We start from the raw sequence: 20,771 nt of genomic DNA, 5'->3' as shown, positions 1-20,771 counted from the left end.
AGATATTATCCCCTACCCCCAATGTATATTTCTGGCCTCTTTATGCAAAGTCAGGTTCCATGGGTGGATTGACTTATATATGGGTCTTCTCTTCAGTTCCATTAATTGGTGTGCCTGGTTTTGTACCAATTCCATGTTGTGCTTTATCAGGATAATTTTGCAGTGTTTTATTACTATAGTTCTATAGTACAACTTGAAATCAGGGATGGTGGTACCACCAGCAGTTCTTTTATAGTCAGGATTAACTCTTCTGGGGTTTTTGTGTTTCCAAAAGAAGCTGGAAATTGTCCTTTAAAGATCTGTAAAGAATTGTGTGATTGCACTGAATCTGTAGATTGCTTTCAGAAGGATGCCCGTTTTTACTATGTTAATCTTCAGAATCCATGACCTATGGAAAGTCATTCCCTTATATAATGTCTTTTTTCTATTTTTTCAGTGACTTTATCATACAAGTCTTTCATTTGCTTGGACAGAGTTACCCCAAGACATTTTATATGATTTAAGGTATGGGGAAAGGTTTTATTCTTCTGATTTTATTTTCAATCCATTTGTCATTTATACATAGGGGGCGCTACTGATTTCTGTTAGTTTTGTATCCAGCTACTTTACTAGAAGTTTTTATCAGCTGTAGAAGCTTCATAGTGAAATTTTTAGGACCACTAAAATTTTAGGTTGTATGTATACTACTATATTATCATTGACATACCATGTCAAGATACTTCAATTTCTTTCTTTCCGTTTTGTATCCCTTGATTCACTTCAGTTTTCTTATTGCTCTAGCTAAGACCTCGAGTACTATATTGAGTAGGTGTGGAGAGTGGACAATCTTGTCTTGTTTGTGATTTCCTTGGAATTGCTTTGAATTTCTCTCCATTTTGCTATGGGATTGCTGTAAACTGCCTTTATTATGTTAAGGAGGATTCCTTGTAGCCCTAATCTCTCCTGGACTTTTTTTTCACAAAGGGGTATTGAGTCCTCCAATAGAGAGCTAATATGGAAAACATATAAAGAGCTTAAACTAGATATCAAAAAAAAAAAAAAAAATAACCTAATTTTAAAAGAGGGCAGGGAAGATACAAATCTAAATTCTCAACAGAGGAAACTCAAATGGCCAAGAAACACTTAAAGAAATGTTCAGCATCCTTAGTCATAGGGAAATCCAAGTCAAAACTACTTTGCGATTTCATCTCACAACTGTCAGAATGGCGAATATCAACAAAACAAGTGACAGCTCATGCTGGTGAGGACATGGAGTAAGGGGAACTCTCATCCATTGCTGGTTGGAGTGCAAACTTTTCCAGCCACAATATACAATCAATATACAATTGTAGTCTACAATATAAACTACAGTATACATCCATAAGCTTTTGGGTTGTGGTCCAGCTAGTCCAACACTGGCTGTCTAATAACATAAGGTTCAAGGCTCTGGTAGTTGTTAAGTCCATGAGGAGAAATGTCTCTTATCTCATACTTAGTATATGGCAAAATCCCCAAAAGCTCTAATTCCAATGCAGGAATTAATTTGCTAGTGAGATCAAGAACAGGCAAAGAAAGCAAGCTTCCTTTATCTGTGTCCTTTATATAGGGTGCCAACAGAAGGAGGTGTGGCCTAGATTATAGGTGGATCTTCCCACCTCAAAGGGTTCAGGATAAAAGTTGGTATTCCCATTTCAAGCAATTTAGTTAAGAAAACAGAATAAAACAAAAACATCCTACATGTATCCAGACTGTTAGGCTTTTGTAATTGCAAATATGTCTAGTTGACAACTAAGACTACCCATCACAAGTCCATCCCTTGTCAACCTGACACACAATCATATCTCATGTCATGCTTAATTTTCAAGTGAAAAAGAAAAGCAGGTCATAATTACACCTAACGTGATATAACTATTTCACATACAGTCACAAAAAACTTAAATATTTAAGTAGGTCACTACACTTAACATGATATAGTTATCTCTCATTCAACCACAAGAATATCATGAAGTTAGGATACATGTCAATGTGCCTTGAGGGATAGCATTCTTTTATTGTCCCAATCTTAAATATGATAACCCCTGATATTCTCATAATCGATATTATACTACATGATAAAGAAGTCAAGGAGAGAAAACCGAAATATCTATATAAACACATGCTTATCAAAAACAGTCATCATTATTATAATCCTCATTTCTGCAACTGGCTATGTGGTGTTGGCTGGTATTTATAAATCTCTTTCTCTACTACACATTCTGAGTTTCCTCCACCTTCAGCAAGCACCTCAGTAGGTCTCGGCTCTTTTTGATGGAGGAGTGACAAATTCATTCCTGAAGGGTCCGTGTTCTTTGTCATCCTTTCTGGATTAGGCTGTTGTAGCTTCACACTGACTTTAGTCAGTCACAGGACATGGTAGCAGCAAGCGATCTGCTAGAGGATCTCTTGAACTCCGGACATAATCTTTCTTACTTCCATTGTGGGGAAGCCATCCAGTTTCCCTTTGGTAATTTTGATCAATCACCCCTCCTAACACTTATTCCTTTCTTGGTCTGTAGGCTTAAGGACATCAAAGGCCAAAGTGGCTGGATGGGAGGAGGAGTGTGAACTTCCAGTTCAATAGAGTGCTTGTTGTGTCTCCTGGAAAAAGTGCTCTCCTTCCTAGGACCAAACATCTAGGCCAGCAGACTTAAGTTAATAGGAACAGAGAACAAAGATTTTCCTAGTGGGTTGCTAGGGGTAATATGAGCGGAACTCTTCTGGATTCCATGGATCCTAGCTATGGGCTAAACTGTACCATGTCTTAGAACCTGATTCAAAGCATATACCGACTTTCAGAGAACGCTGTCCCATCCGTCCAGGCTTCTGCTACCTGGGCACTGTAAATGTGTCTTCAACAGGCCATTCCATCTTTATATCAGGCCAACTGCTTCAGGATGGTTGAGAACGTGATAAGACCAGTGGATTTCCTGATCATGGCTTCTCTGGCTGTGAAGTGCCTTCTTTGGTCAGAAGTGAATAGAATACCATGATGATGGATAAGGCATTCTGTAAATCCAGAGATGTTCGTTTGGGCAGAAACATGACGTGGGCAAGGCAGATCAGTAACCAGAAGAAATATTCACTCAGTAAGAACAAAGTGTCCTTTCCACAGAGGGAATGGGGCAATGTAGTCACCCTGCCACCAGGCTACTGGCTGGTCATCCCAGGGAATAGTGTCATATCTAAGGTTCAGTGTTGGTCTCTGCTGTTGGCAGATCTGCTACTCAGCAGCAGCTGTAGCCAGATAAGTTTTGATGAGTAAGAGTCCATTAATAACCTCCATCTCTGCCACCATGGTCACCTTATTCATGTGCACTTTGGCCCATGACAGAGATGGCATTCTAGTGAGAGTAAAAACCATATGCATTTGGACAGCTTCTCCCAGTAATTTGTTTTAGTGCCATTTGGGACCTGCTCAGAAATGATGACACATATACCACTTCCATTTGATAATGAATTACTGCTGTGCATGTCCTACTTTATGACTTGGTGAGTCAGATAACACACAGCTCATGATGGGGCAGCTCCCGTCAAATGGTAACTTGATGGCCCATGGTCAGACCTTCAATTTCCACTCAGAATCAATAAATAGCAGGCTGAAAGCTACCTCTCAAAGGGAAATTAGCTGTTTGCAGATTATGGTAGAGCCTTGCTCCAAAATACCAAAGGTTTCTCTGTAATTCACTTATAGGGGCCTGACAAAGGTTCCATATGGCATCCCTATCTGCCACTGATACTTCAAATACCATCAGTCTGATGGACCATATGGTCCAAATGGTGGAGCAGCTTGTACAACAACCCATGCTTGTTGAAGAGCCTTTTCCTATTCCAGGCCTCACATAAAAGTAACAGTTTTCTGAGTCCCTTGGTATATGAGCTGGCGTAACACATCCAGATGAGGAATGTGCTGTCTTCAGAATCCATATAGACTTGCTAAAGGCTGTGTTTCAGTAATTTAGCCTTCCCTTTAGAACAGTGGTTCTCACCCTACCTAGGCCTGTGGCCCTCATGGTGTTGTGACCACCAACCGCAACTTATTTTTGTTGCTACTTTCTAACTGTAATTTTGCTACTGTTAATGAGTTTTAGTGTGGATATCTGATATGTAGGAGATCTGATATGTCAACTCCATGAAAGAGTCATTTAACCCCAGCAGAGGGGTCCAGACCCATTGGTTGAGAATGGCTATCTCAGAAGAACTATCTCTGAATTTCACTGTTGGGGTCCTTGAATTTTGGTTGGATTTAATTCCCATCCTCTGGTGCACATATATGTTACCAATAAGTCCAAAACGGTTGCTACCACCTTCTTGTTTTCTTTGGTTATCAATAGAATGGACCAATGTGATATTCTGTGGAAGAGACAATCAGGATCCTGTCTATCTAAGTTATGACACAAGGCTGGAGAGCAATACGTCCTTAGGTAGAACTGTAAAGGCCTTGCCAACTGAAAGCAAATTGCTTCTGGTGGTCCTCATAAACAGGTAATGAGTAAAAGACATTGCTAGGCCAGCAGCTGTACACCGTGTGCCAGGAGATGTGTTAATCTGCTCCAAGTAAGGACACCACATATGAGACCACAGCTACAATGGGAGTCACTACTTGATTGATTTGATAGTCAACTGTCATTCTTCATTCTCTCTGTCTTCTTCACTGGCCATATAGGAAAATTAAGGGGAATGTGGTGGGAACACCAAGCTGTGTATTTCAATTTTTTCCCATTTTTTATTAGTTGCTCTGTATTTACATTTGAAATTTAATCCCCTTCCCGCTCCTTGCTCCCATTCCCTCCCCTATGTGTCTTCACGAAGGTGCACTTTCTCCTAATTACCCACTCCAACCCATTGCTTTGGCATTCCCCTACCTTGGGAAAACGTTCCCTCCCTAGACCAACCTCTTCTCCCATTGATGGCAGATACTGCTATCTTCAGCTACATATGCAACTGGAGCGGTAAGTCTCTCAATGTGTGCTCAATGGTTGGTGTTTTAGTCCATGGGAGTTTTGGAGGGTTTGGTTGGTTGATAATGTTGTTTTTCCCATGAGGTTTCAACCTTTTAGCTCCTTCAGTCCTTTCTTTAGCACCTTCATTGGGGTTCCTGTGTTCAGTCCAATGGTTAGCTGCAAACATGCTCAGCTGTATCGGTGTGACTCTGACAGAGCCCTGAGGAGGCATCTCTTTCTGATTCCTGCCAATAAGTACTTCTTAGCAACAGCAATAGTGCTAGGGTTTGGTGGCTGCATATGGGGTGGATCCCCCATGTGTCTTTCTATTCTTGGTCGTGGTATTATTTTCTGCAGTTCTTCTAGGAATGTGACCCTGCTTTTGATTCACTATTTTTCTTGGTGGAACAAGTCATAAAGTTTCCATTTAGCCTTTCCAACCATAATAGCCCACTCTGAACTGGTCAAAACACCAATGTGGGAATTCTGCCAAATTCTAAATATATCTCCTTCAATTATACATTTAGGGACTGGGGAAATGACCACAGGATACATTAAGGGATCCAATGGGCTTATGATGAGATACCAGCCAAAAACGCATTAATCATATGACACATTACATCCCTACTTTAATTGGAGGGCTGCAGTGTTTCTTATGATTTTCCCACAATCAGTATCAATTCAAAATGAGTGCCCAATAAACCCTGGGATGTCTGGTTATTTCCTTTCCCCCAGTGTACAGTCGCCTGTGTAAAAGGCCTCAGTCCCCTCTAGGGAAGGACTGGAGAAAGACTAACAGTAGAACATTTGGGTATATTCTCAAGGCCCTTCCTCAGTGGAACCTGGCCATTCCTTTATTTAGGGGGTTCTGTGTCTGAAAACTGCCTCAAGTCTGAAAATTGTTTCTCGAGCCAAGATTCCTTTTTGTCATGATCCAATGGAGCCTTTGCTTCCTTTGTTTGAGAAAGTTTCTGCTTATGTAGATCAAACTTAAATTCAGTATCTAGTTCATGCCTGAAAATAGCATGATGGATTAGCCAGTAACAAAGGTCTGTGCAAGTCATACGGTTCACCTTAAAAATCACTGCCAGTGCCGACCATCATGGGTTAGGCCTTTGTGGTCATTGCTTTGCTTGTTCTGGCCAATTCAAATGCAACTGTCTGTAGAAGTTATGTCCCGATTCTTCATCCCTGCCCCATGCTCCCAGAAACAAGACTCAGACTCAAAATATACTTCAAATCGTTGGCCATATAGCTAGGCTCTTCTCTGACTAGATGTAATGTAACACATCCCATTTGTTCTAGCCTGTGTTCTTCCATGTGGCTGGTTACCTGTGCTCAGGTACCATTCGACCATCTCCCCTCATCTTCCCAGTGAATTTCTATAACAATCACTTTGACTTTGGCAATTCAGGACTGCCACGTGGTCCCTGCTACCTTGGGGCCCAATTAAATTCATTGCACTCAATCCATCCAACAGAGCCTCAACATCTCTAACCCTAATGTCTGACACCAGGCAAAGGTAACAAGGAAGCTTTTTAAATGTGCTGGTGTCCCCCCACTGCTTTGTGTCTTGTAGGATCAGTAAAGGGCTTACCTTCCCATTGTGGACAGTTAGGTTTCATATAGCATACCCACTCCAGCATTGCAATTTTCCCGAGCTTTAAAATCATCTCATCAACAGTAAGCCAAGCCATATCAGGCATCCCCACCTCCATTTCAGTAGGCCATCTTTTGACAAATGCTTCAGCCAACCATTTAAACAAACTTGTAACATTTTAAAAAATGTACAAACTTCCAAATTATACAAAAAAAAAATCTCCATTTAGAGGACTGAGATCAGTACAGCCAGCCTTGTCAGTTCTGTCGCCCACCATTATTCAACACCCTTAAAATCTACTCCCACCCAAATTTCCCGGACTTTCTTTTGGATGAATTAGCAGACTCATTGAACTCTTTCGTAGTGTAGTGCAGCTCCTCCTGGACCACACTTTCGCCCTCCCCAATAGAAGCCTGCCTTGCCTTGAATCAGGTTTAGGTCTAGAGGCAACTATTTGTGGGCTGAAGGACATCAGAGTTGTCTTACTTGACATCTCCTTCAGGGAAAGTTACTGCATTAGCAGACAGCGATGGATGAATTTCCTCAGTCAAAAGAGGAAAAGTCAATTTCTCAGGAGTTGGGGGTTAATATATCCTCTGCTAAAAGGTGTCAAGACCACTTTCTTAGGTGAAATAGACCTTTGTGAATCTGGGGGTCCAAACTCTAATAGGGCACTCTCACATCCCTGATGGCTCCCTTGGCTTATAGAGATAAGATTCTCTTTTAGGGCACACTTGGAAACCCTAGAAACCAGCTTATGTGCAGCTGGAGCCTGTCAGCTTTATCACTGATTTCATTGCTATCCTTACCATATTCTGAGGTGCTATAAATTGGCGAATTTTTGTTAGAGCTCATTCATATCCTCTGTGAGTTTATCTAGAGATGCTAGGACCAACTAGCCAGCATCCGTAATTTTCTTATCTTGTCACCAACTGTGAAAACTTGTATATATAGAATCACCAGATCCATTGCCACTCAGAACAGGAGAATTGGGAAAATCAAATGCATTTTTTTCCCTTCAAATTTGTAAAATACTTCACACCATGGGCTTTTCATATTTTCCAAGCATTAGGAAAGGCTTCAACCACTGTAGGTATTAGCAAATTAGAAAGCCCATTTTAAAAAATTCTATATATTTAAAAATTCATCTTTATACTTCTGTTGCTCTAGAATCACATTTGGTACCAATACCTGTATTGTCAGAGTTCTCTCTAGAGGAAGAGAACTGATTGTATGTGTGTGCATGTACGTGTACGTGTGTGTGTGTGTGTGTGTGTGTGTGTGTGAGATTTATTGGAATGGATTATAGGCTATGGTCCAGTAGTTCTACTAACAAGAGATTTGAAGATTCAGTAGCTCAGCCCATAAGGCTATATGTCCTCAGTATATGCCAGAATCCTAACGAAGTGGGCTCTACTGCCCGTGAAGAAATGGACTTGCAGCGAGGGCAAGAGCAAGCAGGGAAAGAGAGAAATATCCCATCTCTTTTATATAGACTACCAGGAGAAAGGCAGGTATGTCCCAGATTGAAGGTGAATTGTCCTACCTTAAAAGATCCAGATTAGAAGAAGTCTTCCCACTTCAGATGTTTTATTAGAACGAATCTTCCAAGCGAGCTGTAACTGCTTCACGATTCCATGTCTTGAGTTTGAATGTCCTGTTTTAAGTGGTTTGTGTGGAAGTAGCACTGAGGCAAGCACTTGAAGCTCCTCTTCAGGAAAATATGAAAAGAGGAAAACAAGCCAGAGGAAATCAACCCACACGACTGGGGAGTGGTAGAGTGAAGAATGTGCTTGAAGGCTGCGACTTCTGTCCCATACAAAGGCATAGGATAAGTCTTTCAAAACACAGCTAGACGTCATTCTCATTTTTAAAAATAACTTTTATTTCCTCAGAAGCATTTTTTTCTTCAGTACCCATGAATCTAGGTATAAGTTGAACTTGTTGAAGTTTGGACAGCAGGGCTTCTAGGAGGACTCAGAATTAGCCGTTCTTTGGGGGTGGGGCGCTTACTATCACTAGACATCTGAAGGGCTAATAAGCAGAAAAGGCTGAGAGTTTACTAGTGCTGTATGAGAGAGAGGAGAAAGCTATCAAGACAGCAGATGTGAGTTGATACCCTTCACTAAGAGTTCTACTAACTCTCATCCAGCAAGATCATTGGGTATCTCAAAACCTCAACTATCCAGTCATGCAAGAAGTGATGATAGGGTGGGGGGAACTGATGGTACCTGCACTTCTCACACATCCACACGTCTGAGATCTGTCTGCAGTTGTCATTAAAACCTAACATGTTACGTGAGTGTGGGGTGATACCCGACATTCTTCACACTTATCAGGTTCTTTGATGAAGTCAATGCCAGCAGTTCAGAGATGACATCTGAATAGCCCCGCTGTCTGCTATGCTTGAAAAAGTTGACTTCGTTCTTTATTTTATGTAAATGGGTGTTTTCCCTTTATGTATGTCTGTGTCCCATTTGCACGAAGTGCCCATTGAGACCAGTCCCTGGGGTTGAGTTGTAGATGGTGCCAAGGCACTATGTAGATGCTGGAACTGAATCTGGGTCTTCTGCAAGAGCAAGCAGCTCTCTTTACTGCTAAGCTACCCATCTCCCATCCCGTAGTGTTTAGATACTGGTTGTGCTTGGTGATGCAATTAGAGGCTGGAGCAGGAGGACCTGAAGTTCAAAGCCAATCTAGATTACAGAGTGAGAGCTTCTCAATAAGAAACAAATACCCAGCAGGTAACACACCAGAAAAACATAAGAAGTGCACTTGTCGGAGAGAAGTTGGTTTAGTTATGATTCCTAAACACATCCAAAACACCTCAAACCTTCTTTTCTGTTATAGGATGCTCCTGAATTCCTGTTTTATCTTCTTCAGTACAGACTCTTCCATTGTGTTTGCTCATACAAACCCCAATTTACCTTAGGATAGCTGTCTACGTGCAGGAAATCCAGGCGACCACAGAAAACTTTGAAAAGCAGGATCAGCTGCCATCTAGAGACAGTCTAGAAGGAAATGTTCTAAAAATGAGGTCATAGAAGCAGGAAAGGCAAAGGTCTGAAAGAAAGTGACCCAGCAGGAAGGACATGGTCCTCTGGAGGGCATGATTGCCCTCAGGGATGAATACTTTCCTTCAGAGGTTTATCCATCTCAGTGGAAGGCAGTAAATTTTCACATTTATGTTAATGTTAGCCAGAACCAGCTATGCGTGGTTTTCTGTATTTTGTTTTTCCATCCTGTTATTATCTACTCTAGAAGAACCTCTTTGGGTGGTCGGGTCGGGGAAGAACCTTACAGAGTTCAGGAAAAGCCACAATGGGACTTGTGTTGCAGGCTCGCTGTCAGCACTAATTTTAAAAGCACTGTTCCAGAACAAAGCTTCAGGGCACAGCTTTGAATAAGCAAGCAACACATTCGAAAGTGTCATTACACCCAGTGGAGCTGGGCTGTGGTGGCGCACGCCTTTAGTCCCTGCTCTCTGGAGACAGAGGCAGGCGATCTCTGTGAGTTTGAGACCAGCCCGACCAGGCATTTTGGAGGAGGATGTTGTACCAGGTCACTTTCTTTCATGCTTGTCACCTTTCCTGTGTCTGTCACCCTGATGAGCGGAGAATGGGAGCCCATTGCTCTCTTGCCGTCACTTAAGGAAGCTCATTTGTAGAATCGAGCAGGATTGGCTGGCATCTGAAGACAGCCTAGCAGGTCTCTGATATATTCCTCTGAGACACAGTCTCATAGCAGATTTCCCGTTCCTCTGGCCCTGCCCCTGAGCTGTGGGAGTAAGACTTATGTTAACAGACACTAACGATAACAGTCAGGGCTGGACACTCCATGGTCACTTGATTTTTGCATTTTTTTTTTTTGGCTGTGATTTTCATAATGATCTCCATATGGTTTTTCTTTATGTTGTGTAGTTGAGGCAAGAGGAAACTGGTATTTTCATGACAGCCTACAAAGGTGTCTCTGGCCTAATAATTTTACTGTTTCGGTTTCCCTGTGGTGTCCTGTTACCTGAGAACATGACTCTACTGTTGGGAGAAAACTTAAAACGGTTATAAATGTCTTGCAGACAGAAAACATTTCCCACTGAATCCATCTACCCTTTCATGCCGTGGCTCTCCCCAGATGGTCTGAGTGACTACATTTGTGAGATGACAGAAGTAAATGGTCTGGAGCAGGGACCCCTCTTTCCCTGTAGAGGGCAAAGACACAGGGTCAACCAAGCGATGGGCTCATTAACTGAAGCTTGCTACACGTTTCGTACATGAGCTATAACCAGTTGCAGTAAACTGTGACCATTAGACTCTAAAACTACAAACTACTGTGTGAAATATTTAATTGAGCAAGATACATAATCTTTGCTGATTCAGAAGTTAGTTCGGATCTCGGCAGCATCTCATGGCTACGGTAACAATCGAGGGCTAATTATATAATTGTGGACGGGGCACAGAGATGAGGCCGAGGCCCAGACTAGATCCTCTGTAGTTATTATCAAAGTGTCTTTTTAACCGTGGCTTCCTGAAACGTACTGTTTACTTTCTATCAAAAGGTGAGATATGAATGTATCCCTCCAGCAAGTTAGTTATTTTGCCCGTAAGATTATTTAGGTTGCTAATAAGTATGTCTTGCCCACATCCAGAGCTAACAGCAAAGCCACGGATTACCTGGTAAAAAGCCATCACATTTCAACATCCTTGAATGTAGGTGTCAGCACATCTGTCACCTGCCGTCTTACTAATCCGTGAAGGTGTCACTTTCTGACAATCTCCAGGCCTTATGTACCGACTTCAGTGCGTTTGCAGTTCATCTTGCGACTGAATGACAACCCGCGTGATCCAAGACAGCTTAATTCATGGACTGTGATTTTTAGAACTCAATTGTGTGTCATTTCCATGTGAATCAAGAGGGAATAATGCATCATAAATCCACAGCTCCCTCTGTGGTAGGCACTGCAAGTTGACCGCATTCCCACCAAATGGGTTTTCAATTAGAGAGATTTGTGGCTGTGGCAGCACATTACCAGCTAAGAGTAAGCTGTGAAGACCGTAAATACCAGCCTGGCCCTGGCTCTCCCAGACACAAGACAGTGTGAACCAAACAAGAGTCTGAGATGTGTTTTCATACTCCTTGTCAGAACTGGCTCCCAGGCATTGGCAGAATGTTGTGGCCATATGTTTTGTGTGCATGTGTTTTGTCTCTAAATGTCTAGCTTTGAACTTACTTGGAGTGTGTAGCTTATGTTAGATGCTCTTTCTAACAAATACAAGTTTTATATGTCTGTATCTAACATGTAAAGTATTTTCTTAGAACAAAATCTTGCTCTCAACGCTGTAACAGTAGGTCATTAGTGTGGAGGTTTTGAGAAACATTGTGGCTTGTTCCTTCATTTACCAGAGAGTGGCGCCCTCCCTACACTGGTAGTCCTGGGTTCTGTAAGACCTCATGCTGATCAAGCCAATAGCCAGCATCCTACCACCAGCTCTTCATCAGTTACCACCTCCTAGGTGTGTGGATTTATGTCTAGGTCTTCAGTTTGAATCCCTGGATCAACATGTCTGGCTTGGAGCTAATGCTCTTTTTATTATGATAGTTTTGTAGTATCGTTAGAAATTAGAGATCCTCATACCTCCCACAGTTCTTTCAGTACTCAGGATTTCCTTTTAGTTCATCGTGATAAGGGTTTGTTAATCTTTCTGTTTTTCTCAAAGAGCCAATTGTTTGTTTCATTGATTTTTGTTTTGTTTTGTCCGTTTGTTCTAATTTCATGGATTTCAGCACTGAATTTGTTTCTCGCCATCTATTCCTTTCAGGGGTAATTTTTTTCTTTTTGCTCCGGAGCTTTTAGGTGTGCTATTGTCAGTATAAAATCTCTTCATTTTTGTTTAAATGTAGGTACTTATTACTACTAACTTTCCTTTTAGAATTACCTTCCCATAAGTTTTGGTATGTTATGTATCTTCTTCTATTTTTTTCAATTTTAGAAAGACTTTAACTTTTTTTTGACCTATTTGTGATATTCAGTTTCCATGATTTTGTTGTTGCTATCCAGCTGTGACCCATGGTGGTCAGAAAGAATGCTTGGTGTTATTTCACTTTTTTTGTATGTGTTGAGACTTGCTTTATGTCCCAATACATGGTCAGTTTTGAAGAAAGCTCCGTGAAGTTCTGAGAAGAGCGTATTCTCTGTTCCAGCTCCCGTGTTCCGCTGATGAAGCTTGCCTCTGAGTTTTTTGTTCAAGTTTCTAAATTTTTCATTTCCAGATTTTCATCGGTTTGGATTTTCTTTGTTGATTTTATTTCCACTTTCGGTTCTTGGATGGTTTTATTGGTTTCCTCCACTGTTCACCTTTTTATAGGTTTTTGTAAGAGATCCATCCATTTTCTCTTTAAGGAGCTCTGATATTTTCATAAAGGCTGCTTCATGGTCTTTGTCCTGCTGCTGTGGTGTATGTTGCTAGGCCCTAGTAGAAACATTCTTTTCCTGACTGCTGTGGATCATGTTTTTATGCTTGAGTCTAGGCATCTGGGTATGAGAAAACTGAAATTGTAGACGCTGATATCTATTTGTTGGATGTTTTGTTTATTTATTTCTGTTTTCTCTCTGGTTCTTAGGAGAGGCTGGTGGCTATGTGTTGTATGATAGAAAAATTCTTCTGAGATTCTAATAAGTATGTCCACCAGGGGTCCTTGGTAAAATGTGTTTCTCGGTATTGAAAGTTGACAGTTAGAAATGGGAATTATCTAGGTTGAGTGGGATGAGTATGTTTACAATGATGTTCTCTCAGGATCTACTTAGTCCCCTGGGAATGGGAACAGAATGAGGAGAGGCACAGCGGGTTGTCTGCTCTACAGCTTGAGATGAAACTTATGGAACTGATTTGGAGGAATGAAAGTTGAGGTGAAGATCTACAGTTAGCTCACTTGCTTTGGTGACTAAAATGGCGCATGTGCTACCAGACGAAGCCTGCTGGAGTTTGGAGCTGGGATAAAGAAATGGCTCAAGGGAAGGAAGTTTGCAGGAGATGATCTGTATGATCCACTCAGAAGTTGGGGTGAGGAGGGAGGCTGCCACCTCTGGTGTGTTACCGAGCTGGGGATGGGACTGTCAGATTGGTTTAGGAAACACAGAGGTAGAAATCTACATAATCTATATCTAGCCTCCTGCTTTCCTGGACAGAGCAGCCTGAGGGTTCCCAGGAAATTATCTGCTGGAGTTGGGAGCTGGGATAATGGAATGAGTTCAGTGAGGCAAGTGCAGGGGAAAATCTGTGTGGTCCACTTAGAGATGAGGAAGAGAGTAGCCTCTGCAGGTTGTCTGCTGTAGGAGTAGACATGAGACTAGAGGGCTGTATTTGGAGAAGCTGGGGGAAGGTAAAGATCAGAGGCAGTAACCAGTAAGATATCCTCCCCCATACCACCCCACAAATGCATTTATTTTAGTCTCATTCTTCAGTTTCAGAGAAAGCTGGCTGAGATGCTGAGTGCTTGCCTACTCATGCAGAAGTGTCCATACTCAAAATGTTCATCTGCCCTTGAGAGAAATGGGATGTCAAATAATTAGGTCCCTTTTTAGTTTTATTGACATAGTATGGGAAAACAAAATATGCATATATTTCAAGGGAATGAGATGAAGTATTCATATACTTCCCATATTTAGGCGTAGTCACAGTCAAGCTAAGTGCCTGTGTTACTTTCTGCAAGATACTGCTCTTCTCTCTCCTTCTCTCTTCTTTCCACTCTCTCTCTACCCCCCTCTTTTCTTCTCTCTCCCTCACTGCCCCTTCTCTCCCCTTTGAGCAAGTCCATTTAAACTTCTGATAAATCTGATGCATGTCAGATATCCCAAGAATGTTGTCATCTTGGGTAAGTGAAATTTTGTATTCTTTGAGGCCTATTTTCTCCTTATCTCAGCCCTTGGTAGTACCTTTCCCTTACCTTTACTTTTGGTTGTCTCTTTTTGGTTTATTTCTCTTAACACAGCATCTTTTAGGTTGTGTAAAATGAGATTTTCTTCTATTAAAGGTTGAGCATTTTCTCTTAGCCTGAATGCATGTACACATCTATTTTCTTGATCCATTTTTAGGTTGTTTCCATACTTTAGATTTTACGAATAATCTTGTGGCAGGCATGGTATGATTAATCCTATATATTCTTTTATTTCTCTAATATAAACAAAATACAAAAAGTTTGATTCATAAGTTAGATATAGTGAGGGCTAAACAGTTATAAAAATAAAGCACCTAAGTCACTTTCTGCATCATGTGTGAGATAATAGAGTTTTGAATAATGTGATGGGAGGAAGCTATTGCTAAAGGTGTTACAACCTGCACGAGGCTGGTCTGTGATTCCATGTCAATTGATGTGCTAACTGAACTGGTCTTAAGTGACTAAAGGGTGGGTAGAACACAGCGTGTGGATGCAGTGGAGAAAGGCTGCATACTGAAGATGTCACCACGCTACTGTGCACAACGTGCGGTTCGTGTTTGGTATTTTACATTTAAGTTGTCAAATTGTGCTTGGCTGTTGGTAACTGAATCAGAACAAGGCAAGGATTGTTCAGTGTGAGAAGAGAAGCAAGGTTATAAAGACAAAAACATCAGGAGAGACTTGACTCTTCACATTCACTGGGCAGATATTCAGTATGGCTGCACCTCATGTGATATTTTCATCCCAGATAGAGAAATGAGTTCAGTGACCCTGAACACTGTTGGCTGGATGAGTGTGCTGAGAGATACATTGTGTGTGTGTGTGTGTGTGTGTGTGTGTGTGTGTGTGTGTGTATGTGTGTGTGTGTATGTGTGTGTGTGTTTGTGTGTGTGTGTATGTGTGTATGTGTGTATGTGTGTGTGTGTATGTGTGTGTGTATGTGTGTGTGTATGTGTGTGTGTGTGTGTTTGTGTGTATGTGTGTGTGTGTGTGTCTGTGTGTATGTGTGTGTGTATGTGTGTGTGTTTGTGTGTGTGTGTGTTTGGGTGTATGTGTGTGTATGTGTGTGTGTGTTTGGGTGTATATGTGTGTGTATGTGTGTGTGTGTGTTTGTGTGTGTGTGTTTGGGTGTATGTGTGTGTGTTTGTGTGTGTGTGTGTGTGTATGTGTGTGTGTATGTGTGTGTGTATGTGTGTGTGTTTGTGTGTGTGTATGTGTGTGTGTTTGTGTGTATATGTGTGTGTGTATGTGTGTGTGTTTGTGTGTATGTGTTTGTGTATGTGTGTGTGTGTTTGGGTGTATGTGTGTGTGTGTTTGTGTGTATGTGTGTGTGTGTGTGTGTGTGTGTGTATGTGTGTGTGTTTACTGTAAGTGTTTAGCTACCAGATGGGTGCAGAGGCTAGTGCAAATGAAGCTTTTTGGAAGTGTTTCAGAAACCAAAATTACATTTCAACTGAAAAGCTCCATTTTTCCTTGCTTCTGTAGGACATCGTCTTTCTCTCTTGGACCCCATCATTCAGTCTTTTCTTTTGTACTTTCTTCATTTCAGGCAATGTTCAGTCTTTGTATGGTGGAAAGTGGAGCCGATGAAGTAAATTTACGTGGTGTGACCAGCCTGGGCTTAAAGCAGGCCCTGGAGTTTGCGTACACAGGACAGGTACGGAGCCAAGGGCGGTATGAGAACCGTTGCTTGTTATGTTGGAACATATTTTAATCCAAACTATGTGGCTGTGAAGATTGGTTTTTCATAATCCACAGCACAATCATAAGGAAAAGAGTTACAGTTAGTTAAATTCTTGTTATCACTTAAGCTTAGTGACCCAATTATGGCTCTGTTGTCCAAAAGTCAAGGTCAAACTGGGCAAGAGCTATAGCCCGGCGGTAGAGTGAACAAGGCCCATAGCCACGAAGAACAGAATGAAAACTCTTAGTTGGGGTTATTATTGGCGTGATGAAACACCATGATTAAAAAGCATGTTGGGGAGGAAAATGTTACACCAACAGTTCATCATAGGAGGCAGTTGGTCCAGGAACTCAAACAGGGCAGGAACCTGAAGGCAGGAGCTGATGCACAGGCCATGGAAGAATGGTGCTCACTGGCTTAATGTGTCTGGCTTACTCAGCTGACTTTCTTACAGCACTCAGGGCCAGCTTAATAGTGGCCCCACACACAATGAGTTGAGGCCTTTCCCCATCGATCACTAATTAAGAAAATGCCCTATACACTCACTTGTCTTCAGCTTGATCTTATAAAGCCATTGTCTTGATTATAGTTCTCTCCTCTTAGATAACTGTACTTGCGTTAAGCCAACATTAAATTAGTGAGCACAATTGGCCGCTTGTAAATTCAACTTGCACCGTTTACCAATAACCTTTCACTTTCAATTCATTATATTGATTAGTATCACAATATAAACCGTTACAAACTTAGAAGCTCTACAATATTTACGAATTCAAACACTTTAAAAATTCAATCTTTAAAATATTTAGTCTCTTAAAAGGCAAAGTCTCTCTAAAACCCAGTTTCTAAATCTCCAAAATCTTTTTAATAGTTCCAAGTCTCTCAACGGTGGCCTTTTGTAAAAGCAACAATATATACTCTCTTACAAAAGAGGGAAGAACCTGGGCACAGTCACAATCTGAACAAAGCAAAAGAAAAACCCAGCAGTATAAATCTCAGTGTCAAACTTCTGGGATTCATAGTTTTCCGGGTTCCTCCAAAGGGCTTGCCACAGCATACACAGCTTGTCTGCTAGGCTTAAGCAAGCTCCTTTCCATGGCTGCTGTTGTTCTTGGAGGTTCTTCCAAGTTCCTGGTGTCGCCAGAATTATGGGGTCTCCTGCTGCAACTGTCCTGCACTTTTCACTAATAGCCTCTCCAGTACTCTCTTTGGGGACTCCAGTACTATAACACAGTGACTGTGTCTCAGCTGCTCTCCATCATGCATTAAAGGTCAACCCACCTAACTCTTAGAATAGCAAGTTATTCAGCATAAGATACAACCTTGGGTGCCTCTAGAACAAATCTTCTGTGTGCTGACTATGAGGAAACATTTCCCCCCAAAAAAACTATACTTCAAAGATGCTGGTGTCTTCTTAATCATGGTGAGTTGTTCAGCCCCAACAGACTAGCATCCATTGTCTTTGCAAAACAAAGATTTTACTTTAATGGTCAGTTTAAAAGTTTCTTGTCAGTAACAACTAATTCTTCAGATGCAACTGACTAGATACCACAGATTCTTAACACAGATGGCCCAGTAGAATCTTTGCTTTCCTCTGAAACTTCTCAAGTAGGTTTCCATTGTCTGCATTTCTCTCAATACTCTTATCTTCCAACCACCCACAGATCAGCTTACCAAGCTCTCAATACTCAATGGCTTTTGCAGCCAAAAGTTCCAAAGACCCTCTACAGTCTACCTAAAAACCACATGGTCAGGTTGTCATAGAACCATCCCACTCCTGGTACAATTTCTGTATTAGTTACATTGCTGTGGTGAAACACCATGACCCAAAGCAACATGGGTAGGAAACGGTTTATTTTCCTCACTCTTCCATATATATGTTCATCATAGAAAGCAGTCAGGCCAGGAATCCAGATATGGCAGCAACTTGGAGGCAAGAGCTGATGTGGAGGACTTCTGTTTATTGGATTGTTTTTCGTGCATTTTGTATCCTACTTTTTTTTAGAACTCAGGATCACAACCCCTGGTGTGAAACCACTTACAATGGCTAGGCCCACCTACATAAACACTAATTAATAAAATGCCCTACAGGCTTGCCCACAGCCTGATCTTATATGGATATTCTCTCAATTGAGGTTACTCCTCTCAGATGACGCAAGCTTGTGTCAAGTTGACCTCTAATACTAGGTAACACAACAGTATTAAAGTCTGAAGAAGATTTGAGAGTTATGGTCGAAGCAGCAAACTTTCACAGAGAATAGGGCATGGTTACCAGGGACCACCAGCCCAGCATTTCACAGAGAAGATAGTATTTTGATCTTGAAGAATGTAAGGTTTGCCTTTCTGTCAAAAATTTTTAGATGATTATTGGCAGGTATAATATTCAGGACTGGAGAGATGGTCCAGTGGTTCAGAGGTCTGGGTGATCTAGAGAACCCAGGTTCAATTCCCACCACCCACATGGCACCTCACAAGCATCTGTAATTCTAGTTCTAGAGGATACAGTACCTTCTTCTGACCTCTGTGGGCATTAGGCATACAAGGGGTACACAGACAGGCATGTAGGCAAAACACTCATACACGCAAAACGGTTTTTAAATTATGATTTTGTTCGGTCTTTTTCATGATCCAGTAGTTTAAGATGTATGCCTTAGAATAATTAGAACAAATATGGCATTTACAACTCAAACAGAAGAAGCAGAAACACCATACATTAAGTAAAACAAAGGCAAAAGTGGATGCTGATTCAAGGTTAGCCTAGTCAAAGTTTACATCTTGCAACTAAGTCAGGCAACTATTATACACAGTTACCACACATTTTTGTAGTGAAGTTAGTAAGTAATATAACTTATGTCTTTTGGTTCACATACATAAATTAATATATTAGTCCTAAATTATTTCGTGTATTCAGTTCTCTCTTGAAACTTGAATTGTTGTTATATTTTTCTTGCCTGTCTTCATGGAAGGAAATTGAGGCTCAGGATCATGTGGCAAGGTCAGAATCCTTGAAAAGAGTCCAGAAGGTTGTTATTGATGAGGGCACAGCCTCAGTTGTAGTGAACACACCTGTATATTCAAGATGGCAGTATGTGAGATGATCAGCAAGGACAAGGGCAGGTATGAAGTGGAGCCTGCCTCTTGTGTGTGCTGTAGATGGCAGAGCCAGAGTAGGGTAGTTGTTCAAGCTCCTTGTAGCTCAGAAGATACAGAGTAAGTTCAAGATATTTCTTGGACATCGAGCTACACTACTGGTGTTTGGTTTTGCTTTGATCTAATTGTTACCATGCTCCGTTTTTTTCTCTTTTGGAAGTAAGTATGTAAGTAATTTTTTAGTTTACAGGAGCCCATAGCCAAGACATTTTGGGGTTTTAAAGAGATGGGTATTTTTGAGAGACTGAAATTGTAAAGTGGGACTTACAAAGTTGTACTCTGTTTTATATTGTGATACTAGCATGAGATCTTAAGGAGATACAAGAAAGGAAAGGGTCTTGGTTTAACAGTGATGAATAATTGCATAAAGTTGACAAGGGATCAATTGTACTGATTAATTTTTGTCAACTTGACGGAAATTATAGTTATTTGGTAATAAAGAATCTTAATTGACAAATACCTCCCTCAGATTGTTCTTGTGGAACATTTTCTTCTTTGATGATTGTTGTGGGAAGGCTTGGTGCACTAGGGTGGTACCATCTCTGAGCAGGTGGCTCAGGGTAGCATAAGATGCAGGCTGGTCAAGCCATGGAGAGAAGAAAACCAGTAAGCAACAATTCTTCTTAGTTTGTGCTTCAGTTCCTACCTCCAGCTTCCTTTCTTGAGTTCCTTCCCTGTCTTTTCTCAATGATGGACTATAAACTGTACAGTAAAATAATCCCTTTCCTCCCCAAGTTGCTTTTGGACATAGTATTTTTAAGAGTTATGGAAAACATATATGTAGCAAATATACTGACTTTTTTTTTTTAAAGGAAAGCAACATAAGGACTCAAGTCTATCATGGTCTTGTGTTTATTCTTTGTGGAGACCAGAGGACAACTCTGGAGAGTAGTCACAGGGAGATACTGCAGCTAGCGCACATAGCGTCAACTTGGCTGTTCAGGAAGGACCATTGGTCTCACAGAACACTGTGAAGGTGCGAGTGCACAGTGCTGGGTACTTTATGGGTTCTCTTTGATGTAATTTGTAAAACAATCTTGGAAAATGTGGTGACCTCTCTTGAAAGGCAGCAAGATCTGCTGAGCATAAGCCTTGGATTTCAGGCAGAAACAGGAGAATCTCTGATGTTGTAGATAGCTTGATCTGATCTATACAATAAATTCCAGGATAGCAGGACTAGAGAGAGCCTGTCTGAGAAACCCAACTGAACCCAAACCCAAACCCAACCCAACTCAACCCAACCCAACCCAAACCAATGAAAACCAACCCAACCCAAACAAAATAAGGAGGTGTGATGGACTGACTAAAACCATTCATATGTGTATTTTGACCTAGTTGGTGAAATTTCCTAAGTCCAGGTCTGTTTTCTTTTTCTGAGTGCCATTAAGAAAGAGACTTGTCGTGTCTGTTAGCATCCTGTTTAAAGAGGCACAGAAGTACTTAGAGAGGT

The 20,771-nt window shown here is 41.2% G+C and overlaps 1 protein-coding gene across 5 annotated transcripts in view; it reads left to right on the top strand.

The window, feature by feature from the left end:
- KLHL32 (kelch like family member 32) overlaps window positions 1-20,771 on the top strand; it is a gene marked incomplete at its 3' end in the record, with an annotated part of 175,979 nt that overhangs the window by 32,272 nt on the left and 122,936 nt on the right. For 3 of the 5 annotated variants that reach the window (XM_080938720.1, XM_080938723.1, XM_080938719.1), the window contains exon 3: window positions 16,040-16,147. The exons of the other annotated variants lie outside the window; for them this stretch is intronic. In XM_080938720.1, the coding sequence (XP_080794846.1) occupies window positions 16,040-16,147 (108 nt within the window). The remainder of the gene's footprint in view (window positions 1-16,039; window positions 16,148-20,771) is intronic. 5 annotated transcript variants of the gene reach the window in all.

Source organism: Micromys minutus (genome assembly GCF_963924665.1).
Source record: "Micromys minutus genome assembly, chromosome: 26".
Lineage (NCBI taxonomy): Eukaryota > Metazoa > Chordata > Mammalia > Rodentia > Muridae > Micromys > Micromys minutus.
The sequence above is the reverse complement of the archived record's forward strand: the minus strand, read 5'-3'. Positions and strand labels throughout refer to the sequence as shown.